Source organism: Leptodactylus fuscus, chromosome 4 (genome assembly GCF_031893055.1).
Source record: "Leptodactylus fuscus isolate aLepFus1 chromosome 4, aLepFus1.hap2, whole genome shotgun sequence".
NCBI lineage: Eukaryota > Metazoa > Chordata > Amphibia > Anura > Leptodactylidae > Leptodactylus > Leptodactylus fuscus.
The window spans coordinates 59,217,995-59,231,702 of NC_134268.1; the positions used below are offsets into that span (position 1 = coordinate 59,217,995).

A 13,708-nucleotide genomic window follows, 5' to 3' on the forward strand; every position below is an offset into this window, starting at 1 on the left:
ATCAGATTTTACGGATACGCAGTTTTAACACATTTAGGATTTTCAAGCCAAACTCTACTCCATGGTTTATTTAATAGCCAATTTGCAGCTTTATGTTAAGACTTGGATACTGGTGTCACAATAAACCACCTGAACTGAACCATATTAAAAAGTAGAAGTACTGTACACATGTAATATCTCATTTCGGTTTTATTCGGGAAAAAAAGCTAATGCTACAATGTCACATTTTATACAGTAGATAATATTTCGCTTGCAGAGTCTTTTGCCTTTTTCCCTTCTCTCTCGTCAATGTCGATAACGTGGATGGTTCCTGTCTTAAGGATTAAGTCTTCATTGTCATCATGGCTTCTTATGTCATCTACCTCAATGTATTTTCCTTTTGTCATCTGCTTAGCTTTTTGTAAGGCTTCCTTCAAATGTTGCTTGAGTTCTGTATCTGGACAATATATATAATCATAGGCGGCACTGGCACAGATGGCTCCGATAATTGGTCCTATCCAGTAAATCTACATGGAAACAAACAAAGAAAGGAAGTTACTACGAGAATCTAAATTAGTCCTAAATACTACAGCATTAACTGTATCTTTTCTATACATGTAATAATTCATAGAACTTCTATTCCATTTTTTTTCACAGTTATGTATGGCTATGTTTATAGTGTGTATACAATTCTGAGTGTAGATGACAAAGATATCTATAAGAACCCACTGACACAACATATGCTAGAGCAATGTCTATATGTGTTGGTATACCCTTTTCTTTAACTGTATTGATTGGAGAAGTGGAAGACGCTATTCAATAGAGAGGCATCCAACTAAAACCTATGTATACAGCACAGTATATAGCTTGTAATATAAGGACTTTAGTTACCCAATGGTTGTCCCATTTCCATATAATGACGGCTGGGCCAAGAGATCTTGCTGGGTTCATGCTTGCTCCAGTGTAATTTATCTGGAAAAAAAGAGAAAGAAAGCCCCATAAACAGATAAATAGCACTACTACACTACTAGCAATTGGCATTTGCTTTGGTCAAGTCCTGATTTTTGGATAGTTGGTCCAATTAAAAACATTTTTGTCCTCAGTTATTACATACTTAATTTTTTAAGCTATTACTGTATAAATAGATATACATTGCCAAATTTCTCACTCATTTTTATGAAAGGTCACTGCCTTGTTGATAAAAGATAAAGTATTTCTGTAAGCTGTTTTGCTGAAAAGGCAATGGCACCTTTATTAGCTACAGATGTATTGAAATATTGCACAATGTTAATAAATATGTAGTGTCTTCAAAAAAGATCTGTTGTCAAAGTTGAAAAGCCCAATGACATACATCATCACATAGATGTTGTCACCCTGAGCATCTTCACGGTTTGTTGATCCAAATTTGTTCAGCCATTCCCAAAGATATACTGTAAGACCTTTTATTGTTAGTGCAAATTAGGATCTATCAGTCAAGGGGGTGGTAACAATTCATGACATACAGCACACAGGGACCCCAGCCAGAGAAACCATAGTGTTACCTTCCACTTGGCTAGTGTACCCTAATATGTACCAACACTAAAAGGACTTAAATCTTTGGAATGGTTTAATGGATTTGGATACCACAATGCTCAAGACACCACAATGCTGGGGTTGAGGGCACCTAACAGATGAGTCATGTCATTGGGCTTTTCAGAGCTGGCCCTCATTAAATATATCCTGAGAAATTTCTTCACCTTCTACTACCTGCTTAAATGAGACTGTCCAAATAGTTTGTGACATTATATAGATGCAATTTATAAATGTGGCATCTCCTTTGCCTAGCTAACAACCGCTTTTACCACCAAAGTCTAAAAGGTGCAGCTACCAGGGAGGAAAAAGGTACAAATGAGTAAATAAATTTGACAAAACATTTGACAAAAACTGTTGCAATTTCAATTTTAACTTCAGATTTTTTTTTACTGCTTTTTTAAACCAAGTATTTGGTGGCATTTTCTGCATTACGGCATTGTCCAAGAATTTATCCTGACCTTATGAATGCTCTATTGAAAAGCCAAATTAAAAATAAAAAAGAAAGAAAAAGCATAAAATTTTGTAATAAACTTGCCGCTGACACTCCACAAAGGCCATAATTGAAAGCACTAAATATGTTGAATCTTCAATATTTTACAACAAACATTAAAGTAACATCTTGCTGCAGCATTTTTTAATAAATAGATAAAAATGTGCCAAGAAAATGTTAATACAAACCACATGCTGACATCTAAAGTTCTGTGGAGAGGATCAATACTAGGTCTGAAGTACTACTACTTACTGCAAATAAATGTCCAATTACAACAGAAATTCCAATTGCAAGAGCTGGAGATTTCTCCTTGTACTTCGGATCACAGCTTGCGCAAACAGTAAAGACTAACTGGAAAGTAATTACAATTTCTACTAAGAGTCCGTGGCCTATGGAGAGTCTTTCATTGATCTGGTGACGAAAGAGAGTTAAGTTAGAGTATTTCTAATATTCTAAGAAAGCACATTTTGAAACAAAGGCATTATCCAACAAAAATATACTTGTGTTAAAGGGATATTCTGGGATATTGATACTAATTACCTATTCGTAACTGATATGTGGGGGTCCAACACCAAGCATCACGACTGATCCTCCTTGCATACCTGGCACTGCGCTATATATAATATAGTCGCTTTGCCTGGTACAGTCGTCCCTTGACTTTCACGGGGGATATGTTCCAAGGCCGCTTGCGAAAGTCAAATTTCCGCGAAGTGGAGATGCGGTGTTTAATCTCATGTTAGGAGAGGTCCTGCAATACTGTTCATATCCAAAATAGTCTACGTACAGTACAGTACAGTATATGAAATGATATGGGTACTCACCATTGAAGAAGATACACAAAACTTTTCTGATGATATTGATGAGCGGCCGCGGGAAAACCCGTGGTGTTCAAAAAAACAACGGAGTATCCTTCCATTAACATTAAAACGCGTGGTATAGCCCTTCCGCGAAGTTCGGACCCGCGAACATCAAGGGACCACTGTATTGTAGTTCAGTTCCATTTGCTTAAATGAGAATGAGCTACAAAATAATCACCTGACAGATGGATATGACTGTTAACTACCTCATTGTGGGGTTGTGGAGTGTGATAGTGGCCTTGATAGCCCCTTGTCTATCTTACATGGATAACTATTTCTAAGTATAGGCCATCAAAAAAAAAAAATTCAGAACACTCATTTAAACCAGATGTACCTCCTCAATATGGCTCCCTAACTAAGGGTAATATAGTACAGTCATGGCCAAAAGTTTTGAGAATGACACAAATCTTATATTTTCACATGATCTGCTGCCCTCTGGTTTTTATGTGTGTTTGTCAGATGTTTTTATCACATACGGAAATATAATTGCAATCATATTATGAGTAACAAAAGCTTATATTGACAGTTAGAATGAGTTAATGCAGCAAGTCAATATTTGCAGTGTTGACCCTTCTTCTTCAGGACCTCTGCAATTCTCCCTGGCATGCTCTCAATCAACTTCTGGACCAAATCCTGACTGATAGCAGTCCATTCTTGCACAATCAATGCTTGCATTTTGTCAGAATTTGTAGGTTTTTGTTTGTCCACCCGTCTCTTGATGACTGACCACAAGTTCTCAATGGGATTAAGATCTGGGGAGTTTCCAGGCCATGGACCCAAAATCTCCATGATTTGTTCCCTGAGCCATTTAGTTATCACTTTTGCTTTATGGAAGGGTGCTCCATCATTCTGGAAAAGGCATTGTTGATCGCCAAACTGCTCTTGGACGGTTGGGAGAAGTTGATCTTGGGGGACATTCTGGTACCATTCTTTATTCATGGCTGTGTTTTTAGGCAAGACTGTGAGAGAGCCGATTCCCTTGGCTGAGACGCAACCCCACACATGAATGGTTTCAGGATGCTTTACAGTTGGCATGAGACAAGACTGGTGGTAGCGCTCACCTCGTCTTCTCCAAATAAGCTGTTTTCCAGATGTCCCAAACAATCGAAAAGGGGATTCATCAGAGAAAATGACTTTACCCCAGTCCTCAGCAGTCCACTCCCTGTACCTTTTGCAGAATATCAGTCTGTCCCTGATGTTTTTTCTGGAGAGAAGTGGCTTCTTTGCTGCCATCCTTGAGACCAGGCCTTGCTCCAATAGTCTCCGCCTCACAGTGCATGCAGATGCACTCACACCTGCCTGCTGCCATTCCTGAGCAAGCTCTGCACTGCTGGTAGCCCGATCCTGCAGCTGAAACACTTTTAAGAAACGGTCCTGGCACTTGCTGGTCTTTCTTGGGCGCCCTGGAGCCTTTTTGCCAACAATGGAACCTCTCTCCTTGAAGTTCTTGATGATGCGATAGATTATTGACTGAGGTGCAATCTTTCTAGCTGTGATACTCTTCCCTGTTAGGCTTTTTTTGTGCAGTGCAATGATGACTGCACGTGTTTCTTTAGAGATAACCATGGTTAACAGAAGAGAAACAATGATGCCAAGCACCAGCCTCCTTTTAAAGTGTCCAGTGGTGTCATTCTTACTTAATCATGACAGATTGATCTCCAGCCCTGCCCTCATCAACACCCACACCTGTGTTAATGGAGCAATCACTGAAACGATGGTCCTTTTAAGGCAGGGCTGCAATGATGTTGAAATGTGTTTTTGGGGATAAAGTTAATTTTCTAGGCAAATATTGACTTTGCAAGTAATTGCTGTTAAGCTGATCACTCTTTATAACATTCTGGAGTATATGCAAATTGCCATTAGAAAAACTGAAGCAGTAGACTTTGTAAAAATTAATATTTGTATCATTCTCAAAACTTTTGGCCATGACTATAATAAGTAAAGCTCTTGTGTAGTGTTGGGCCAAATTTTAGAAATTGTTTGTAAATAGAGATGAGCGAGTAGCATTCGATCGAATACCTCCCCTGCATAGATTTTGGTGTTAAAAAAGCACCAGGGAAGGTGGGAGGGGAATCAAATTTTTACTGCGTTTACCACGTGGTATTCGACCGAGTACACTAATAACTATGCAGGGGAGGTATTCGATCGAATACTACTCGCTCATCTCTATTTGTAAATTTTATAGAAAATACTGCAATAATCTCTGTATATAGTTCCTTCTATTCATCAGCAGTGTTTCCCATTACAGCAGAGAGACAGGATAAGCTTTGTGTTCAGAAGTACAAAGTCTTAAAAATTACCATGAATGGGATATATTGCTTTTATTAAAAGTTTGCAAAATATGTTCTAATATTTCACAGCAAGCCCACTTATAATAGAATGTTTTCAGTTAGGCCAAATGCTAATCTCCAAATGCTGGCATTGGAGACCCCTGTTCTTGGCATCAAACATTTGTCACAAAGTCTCTCTGCACTATGCAAAGATAACATAAACTAGTTAGTCTATAGCATTCTGTTCTCATAGGAGGGACATGCAATGTACAGTATGGGCAGCACGGTGGCTTAGTGGTTAACATTATAGCCTTGCAGTGCTGCAGTCCTAGATTTAAATCCAAGGACAATATCTGCAAGGAGTTTGTATGTAATCCCTGTATTGGCGTGGGTTTCCTTCCACACTTTAAAGATGCACTGATAGGGATTTTAGATTGTAAGAGCTATGTGGGACAGTGACCACAATGTCTATAATGCACTGCAGAATATGATGGCGCTATATACAGTAAGTAAGATAAATTGTTCTGAAGGGATAGAGGATGGCAATGTGGATTATAAAATTAATCAAAACATACACTTTTGTGGACACGTTAAATTTTTTAAGAAATCAGTAAAAATGTGTATTTAAACTTAAAAAAATAAATTTTTTGCCATTGTTATATATATTTACCATTGTCACGCCTAAGTTTCCAACAAGATTGGGTGGTGTTATAAGATACAGTAGTCCAGCTCCCACAACTGCTCCAAGACTTTGGGCCACAATATAAAATAATGCCTTGGCAAGTGATATCTTCCTTGTACACAGAAGGGCAATAGTTACAGCTGGATTTATGTGAGCGCCACTGATGTGTCCAAAACAGTGCACCATTGTAGCAATGCCAAGTCCAAAGCACAATGATATTTGAACAAGATCTATTTGTTGGGGGCTATCTGCTGTTCCCCAGTTGACTGTTGAACCAAGGCCGAGAATGACAAAAATGAGAGTTGCCACAAATTCTCCAGAAACAGCTTTCCAAAATGATTGTGTCCAAACACCTTTAAAAGCCACCATACTGATTATTTTAATGGAATTCCTGGCACAGAAGAGAAGACTATTATAAGATCCAGCAAATGTCCTCTATAATCTTTGGCATTTGTTGTTGAACAGTCAATGTGAAAGATAATTTAGAAGCACTGAGAATCTAAATGGAGACTGAATGTGCTTGAATTTATTTCAGCTTTAAGAAAAATATTAATTATACACTACTTTGCCATATATAATAATCTCCCTTAAGGTCTGTCCGGGATGCATACTTCGAATATTTGGAACAGGGACTCTGAGTAATATACAGTTCATTTTAAGTGGGGGCGTCTCTTAATTCAGCTTAATCATAACAATAACATAGCATTAAATCAGAAATAAAACATTATGTATAGGGTTGAGCCGATCTTGACTTTTCAGGATTGATTTTGAAATCCGATTTCCGATCATTTTTCATTCAAACCCGATCTCGATCCCAATTCCGATCCCAATTTAAATCAATGAGATTTTTTTACTAATCGGAGATCGGATTTTAAAAACAATCCTATTCACTATACAGCATGGAATCTAACAATTGAACGCTTTAATTGTTAGAATCAACGATGTGTAGTGATTTTTTTAATCACTATGTAGCCAGAGGATTTTTTTTTAATCCTCTGGCTACTTAATCCCCCCTGGTGTCCACTTACCTGCAGAGATGGCTGGTCCAGTGCCTGGTGTTCTCATTCTTCTTCGCCTCGCTGCCCCCGTCTCCCACGTTAGTGTTAAAGAGCTAGGAAGAAGGCGGGTCTTGTTGCTTAGGAGAGTGTGGGCGGGTACAGGGCGAGGAGACGTGACGTTTCCCCTCCCAGTACCCACCCACACTCTCCTAAGCCACAAGCCCCACCTTCTTCCTAGCTCTTTAACACTAACCTGGGAGGCAAGAGCAGCGAGGCAAAGAAGAACGAGAACACCGGGCACTGGACCAGCCATCTCTGCAGGTAAGTAGCTAATAGAGATGTTAGCTAGTCTCCCATTAGAATGAATGGACGCAGCCGGCGCGCAGGGGGGTAAGGCTGTGTGCCGGCTGCTTCCATTCATTCCTATGGAACCACAGCAGAGCCTTCACACTGAGTATACGCTCCGCTCAGAATAAGCAGAGTGTATACTCAGTGTGAAGGCTAACATTGTTAGCTTGGCCAGTAGCAAAGCATTGTGGGAAATAATCACAGATCTCGATCCCACCTAAAAAGATCGTGTTCGGAATTCCGATCGCGATCGTGAAATTTTCTCGATCGCCGATCGGAATCCGATCTTTTCCGAACACGATCGCTCAACCCTAATTATGTATTATGTTAACATTATATATCATGATCTAATAAAAGGTTTACTACTGCACACAATGTGACTTGGACCTGTCCTTAGACCTCCTATTTCCATCTGCTAAGAATTTATAGGTCATAGCAGTTCATGACTGGTAAACATTAGAGATGAGCGAACACTAAAATGTTCGAGGTTCGAAATTCGATTCGAACAGCCGCTCAATGTTCGTGTGTTCGAACGGGTTTCGAACCCCATTATAGTCTATGGGGAACAGATACTCGTTAAGGGGGAAACCCAAATCCGTGTCTGGAGGGTCACCAAGTCCACTATGACACCCCAGGAAATGATGCCAACACCTCTGGAATGACACTGGGACAGCAGGGGAAGCATGTCTGGGGGCATCTAACACACCAAAGACCCTCTATTACCCCAACATCACAGCCTAACAACTACACACTTTACACACTCAATACCACCTCTCTGACAGTAGGAAAACACCTTGAAACATGTGTATTTGGCACTTGCAGTGAGGAGAGCTTGTCACCAGCAGTGAATTTGGCCCTTGTAGTAAGTTGAGGTTGGCACCAACATTTGTTTTGAAAATCAGGGTGGATTGAGCCTCTAACCAGCAGAGTTTGGGCAAATTCATGGTGGAGGGAGCCTCTAAACACCCCAGTTTGGGCAAATTCATGGTGGAGGGAGCCTCTAAAAACCCCAGTTTGGACCAATTCATGGTGGAGGGAGCCTCTAACCAGCCCAGTTTGGGCAAATTCATGGTGGAGGGAGCCTCTAAAAAACCCAGTTTGGACCAATTCATGGTGGAGGGAGCCTCTAACCAGCCCAGTTTGGGCAAATTCATGGTGGAGGGAGCCTCTAACCAGCCCAGTTTGGACCAATTAATGGTGGAGGGAGCCTCTAACCAGCCCAGTTTGGACCAATTAATGGTGGAGGGAGCCTCTAACCAGCCCAGTTTGAACCAATTCATGGTGGAGGGAGCCTCTAAACAGCCCAGTTTGGGCAAATTCATGGTGGAGGGAGCCTCTAAAAAACCCAGTTTGGACCAATTCATGGTGGAGGGAGCCTCTAACCAGCCCAGTTTGGACCAATTAATGGTGGAGGGAGCCTCTAACCAGCCCAGTTTGGACCAATTCATGGTGGAGGGAGCCTCTAAACAGCCAAGTTTTGGGAAATTCATGGTGGAGGGAGCCTCTAACCAGCCCAGTTTGGACCAATTCATGGTGGAGGGAGCCTCTAAACAGCCAAGTTTTGGGAAATTCATGGTGGAGGGAGCCTCTAACCAGCCCAGTTTGGACCAATTCATGGTGGAGGGAGCCTCTAAAAAACCCAGTTTGGACCAATTCATGGTGGAGGGAGCCTCTAAACAGCCCAGTTTGGGCAAATTCATGGTGGAGGGAGCCTCTAACCAGCCCAGTTTGGACCAATTAATGGTGGAGGGAGCCTCTAAACAGCCCAGTTTGGGCAAATTCATGGTGGAGGGAGCCTCTAACCAGCCCAGTTTGGACCAATTCATGGTGGAGGGAGCCTCTAACCAGCCCAGTTTGGGCAAATTCATGGTGGAGGGAGCCTCTAAAAAACCCAGTTTGGACCAATTCATGGTGGAGGGAGCCTCTAACCAGCCCAGTTTGGGCAAATTCATGGTGGAGGGAGCCTCTAACCAGCCCAGTTTGGACCAATTAATGGTGGAGGGAGCCTCTAACCAGCCCAGTTTGGACCAATTCATGGTGGAGGGAGCCTCTAACCAGCCCAGTTTGGACCAATTAATGGTGGAGGGAGCCTCTAAACAGCCAAGTTTTGGGAAATTCATGGTGGAGGGAGCCTCTAACCAGCCCAGTTTGGACCAATTCATGGTGGAGGGAGCCTCTAAACAGCCCAGTTTGGGCAAATTCATGGTGGAGGGAGCCTCTAAAAAACCCAGTTTGGACCAATTCATGGTGGAGGGAGCCTCTAATTAGCCCAGTTTGGACCAATTAATTGTGGAGGGAGCCTCTAACCAGCCCAGTTTGGACCAATTCATGGTGGAGGGAGCCTCTAAAAAACCCAGTTTGGACCAATTCATGGTGGAGGGAGCCTCTAAACAGCCCAGTTTGGGCAAATTCATGGTGGAGGGAGCCTCTAAAAAACCCAGTTTGGACCAATTCATGGTGGAGGGAGCCTCTAACCAGCCCAGTTTGGACCAATTAATGGTGGAGGGAGCCTCTAAACAGCCAAGTTTGGACCAATTCATGGTGGAGGGAGCCTCTAAAAACCCCAGTTTGGACCAATTCATGGTGGAGGGAGCCTCTAACCAGCCCAGTTTGGACCAATTAATGGTGGAGGGAGCCTCTAACCAGCCCAGTTTGGACCAATTAATGGTGGAGGGAGCCTCTAACCACCCCAGTTTGGACCAATTCATGGTGGAGGGAGCCTCTAAACAGCCAAGTTTGGACCAATTCATGGTGAAGGGAGCCTCTAAAAACCCGTTTGGACCAATTCATGGTGGAGGGAGCCTCTAACCAGCCCAGTTTGGGCAAATTCATGGTGGAGGGAGCCTCTAAACAGCCCAGTTTGGGCAAATTCATGGTGGAGGGAGCCTCTAACCAGCCCAGTTTGGACCAATTAATGGTGGAGGGAGCCTCTAACCAGCCCAGTTTGGACCAATTAATGGTGGAGGGAGCCTCTAACCACCCCAGTTTGGACCAATTCATGGTGGAGGGAGCCTCTAAACAGCCAAGTTTGGACCAATTCATGGTGGAGGGAGCCTCTAAAAACCCCAGTTTGGACCAATTCATGGTGGAGGGAGCCTCTAACCAGCCCAGTTTGGACCAATTAATGGTGGAGGGAGCCTCTAAACAGCCAAGTTTTGGGAAATTCATGGTGGAGGGAGCCTCTAACCAGCCCAGTTTGGACCAATTCATGGTGGAGGGAGCCTCTAAAAAACCCAGTTTGGACCAATTCATGGTGGAGGGAGCCTCTAAACAGCCCAGTTTGGGCAAATTCATGGTGGAGGGAGCCTCTAACCAGCCCAGTTTGGACCAATTAATGGTGGAGGGAGCCTCTAAACAGCCCAGTTTGGGCAAATTCATGGTGGAGGGAGCCTCTAACCAGCCCAGTTTGGACCAATTCATGGTGGAGGGAGCCTCTAACCAGCCCAGTTTGGGCAAATTCATGGTGGAGGGAGCCTCTAAAAAACCCAGTTTGGACCAATTCATGGTGGAGGGAGCCTCTAACCAGCCCAGTTTGGGCAAATTCATGGTGGAGGGAGCCTCTAACCAGCCCAGTTTGGACCAATTAATGGTGGAGGGAGCCTCTAACCAGCCCAGTTTGGACCAATTCATGGTGGAGGGAGCCTCTAACCAGCCCAGTTTGGACCAATTAATGGTGGAGGGAGCCTCTAAACAGCCAAGTTTTGGGAAATTCATGGTGGAGGGAGCCTCTAACCAGCCCAGTTTGGACCAATTCATGGTGGAGGGAGCCTCTAAACAGCCCAGTTTGGACCAAATTCATGGTGGAGGGAGCCTCTAAAAAACCCAGTTTGGACCAATTCATGGTGGAGGGAGCCTCTAATTAGCCCAGTTTGGACCAATTAATTGTGGAGGGAGCCTCTAACCAGCCCAGTTTGGACCAATTAATGGTGGAGGGAGCCTCTAAACAGCCCAGTTTGGGCAAATTCATGGTGGAGGGAGCCTCTAACCAGCCCAGTTTGGACCAATTAATGGTGGAGGGAGCCTCTAACCAGCCCAGTTTGGACCAATTAATGGTGGAGGGAGCCTCTAACCACCCCAGTTTGGACCAATTCATGGTGGAGGGAGCCTCTAACCAGCCCAGTTTGGACCAATTCATGGTGGAGGGAGCCTCTAAAAAACCCAGTTTGGACCAATTCATGGTGGAGGGAGCCTCTAAACAGCCCAGTTTGGGCAAATTCATGGTGGAGGGAGCCTCTAAAAAACCCAGTTTGGACCAATTCATGGTGGAGGGAGCCTCTAACCAGCCCAGTTTGGACCAATTAATGGTGGAGGGAGCCTCTAAACAGCCAAGTTTGGACCAATTCATGGTGGAGGGAGCCTCTAAAAACCCCAGTTTGGACCAATTCATGGTGGAGGGAGCCTCTAACCAGCCCAGTTTGGACCAATTAATGGTGGAGGGAGCCTCTAACCAGCCCAGTTTGGACCAATTAATGGTGGAGGGAGCCTCTAACCACCCCAGTTTGGACCAATTCATGGTGGAGGGAGCCTCTAAACAGCCAAGTTTGGACCAATTCATGGTGAAGGGAGCCTCTAAAAACCCGTTTGGACCAATTCATGGTGGAGGGAGCCTCTAACCAGCCCAGTTTGGGCAAATTCATGGTGGAGGGAGCCTCTAAACAGCCCAGTTTGGGCAAATTCATGGTGGAGGGAGCCTCTAACCAGCCCAGTTTGGACCAATTAATGGTGGAGGGAGCCTCTAACCAGCCCAGTTTGGACCAATTAATGGTGGAGGGAGCCTCTAACCACCCCAGTTTGGACCAATTCATGGTGGAGGGAGCCTCTAAACAGCCAAGTTTGGACCAATTCATGGTGGAGGGAGCCTCTAAAAACCCCAGTTTGGACCAATTCATGGTGGAGGGAGCCTCTAACCAGCCCAGTTTGGACCAATTAATGGTGGAGGGAGCCTCTAAACAGCCAAGTTTTGGGAAATTCATGGTGGAGGGAGCCTCTAACCAGCCCAGTTTGGACCAATTCATGGTGGAGGGAGCCTCTAAACAGCCCAGTTTGGGCAAATTCATGGTGGAGGGAGCCTCTAAAAAACCCAGTTTGGACCAATTCATGGTGGAGGGAGCCTCTAATTAGCCCAGTTTGGACCAATTAATTGTGGAGGGAGCCTCTAACCAGCCCAGTTTGGACCAATTAATGGTGGAGGGAGCCTCTAAACAGCCCAGTTTGGGCAAATTCATGGTGGAGGGAGCCTCTAACCAGCCCAGTTTGGACCAATTAATGGTGGAGGGAGCCTCTAACCAGCCCAGTTTGGACCAATTAATGGTGGAGGGAGCCTCTAACCACCCCAGTTTGGACCAATTCATGGTGGAGGGAGCCTCTAACCAGCCCAGTTTGGACCAATTCATGGTGGAGGGAGCCTCTAACCAGCCCAGTTTGGACCAATTAATGGTGGAGGGAGCCTCTAACCACCCCAGTTTGGACCAATTCATGGTGGAGGGAGCCTCTAAAAAACCCAGTTTGGACCAATTCATGGTGGAGGGAGCCTCTAAACAGCCCAGTTTGGGCAAATTCATGGTGGAGGGAGCCTCTAAACAGCCCAGTTTGGGCAAATTCATGGTGGAGGGAGCCTCTAACCAGCCCAGTTTGGACCAATTAATGGTGGAGGGAGCCTCTAACCAGCCCAGTTTGGACCAATTCATGGTGGAGGGAGCCTCTAAACAGCCCAGTTTGGGCAAATTCATGGTGGAAGGAGCCTCTAACCAGCAGAGTTGTGGGAAAGCAGGGTGGAGGGAGCCTCTAACCAGCAGAGTTGGTGGAAATCAGGGTGGAGGGAGCCTCTAACCAGCAGAGTTGGGGGAAATCATGTTGGAGGGAGCCTAGTATTAGCAGAATTGTGCAACGCTTATGGTGGATGAGTATGAGGATGCGGAGGAATTGGAGAGGTTGAGTACAGACATGGAGTTTCATGTTGGGGTGCTTTACACAGGTGGGCACAAAAATGAAGGCTCTATCCAGTGGTGGTTCATTTTTATCAAAGTGAGCCGGTCGGCACTCTCAGCTGACAGACGGGTGCGCTTGTCAGTGATGATGCCACCGGCTGCACTGAACACCCTCTCAGATAGGACGCTGGCGGCAGGACAGGACAGCACCTCCAAGGCATATAGGGCAAGTTCAAGCCACAGGTCCAACTTCGACACCCAATACGTGTAGGGCGCAGAGGGGTCGGAGAGGACAGGGCTGTGGTCGGAAAGGTATTCCCGCAACATGCGCCTATACTTCTCACGCCTGGTGACACTAGGACTAGCACTTTGGCGAGGGGGTGCCATCAAGGTGTCCCAGACCTTAGACAGTGTGCCCCTCGTTTGTGTGGACCGGTGAGAACTTGGTTGCCTACTGGAGGAACTGCCCTCCCTGCCGCCACTGTCACATGCTGGAAACATCTCCATCATATTCTGCACCAATTGCCTGTGGCAAGCATTGATGCGATTGGCCCTCCCCTCTACCGGAATAAAAGACGAGATGTT

At 44.6% G+C, this 13,708-nt stretch overlaps 1 protein-coding gene across 1 annotated transcript; it reads right to left on the bottom strand.

Annotated features, from left to right (window-relative positions):
* Window positions 1–227: 227 nt before the first annotated feature.
* LOC142201311 (aquaporin-4-like) lies at window positions 228–6,219 on the bottom strand. Its single transcript, XM_075272147.1, has 4 exons — window positions 5,839–6,219; window positions 2,294–2,452; window positions 871–951; window positions 228–506 (listed from the first exon to the last, which is right to left on the bottom strand). The coding sequence occupies exons 1-4, from the start codon at window positions 6,217–6,219 to the stop codon at window positions 228–230; spliced, it is 900 nt and encodes a 299-aa protein (XP_075128248.1).
* Window positions 6,220–13,708: the final 7,489 nt, after the last annotated feature.

Coding starts and splice junctions, on each gene's coding strand:
- LOC142201311 (XM_075272147.1), bottom strand. CDS start 6,219: ATGGTGGCTTTTAAAGGTGTTTGGACACAATCATTTTGGAAAGCTGTT. Junction 2,453..5,838: donor GAAACTTAGGCGTGACAATG/GTAAATATATAT, acceptor TTTCGTCACCAG/ATCAATGAAAGACTCTCCAT. Junction 952..2,293: donor TAATTGGACATTTATTTGCA/GTAAGTAGTAGT, acceptor CTTTTTTTCCAG/ATAAATTACACTGGAGCAAG.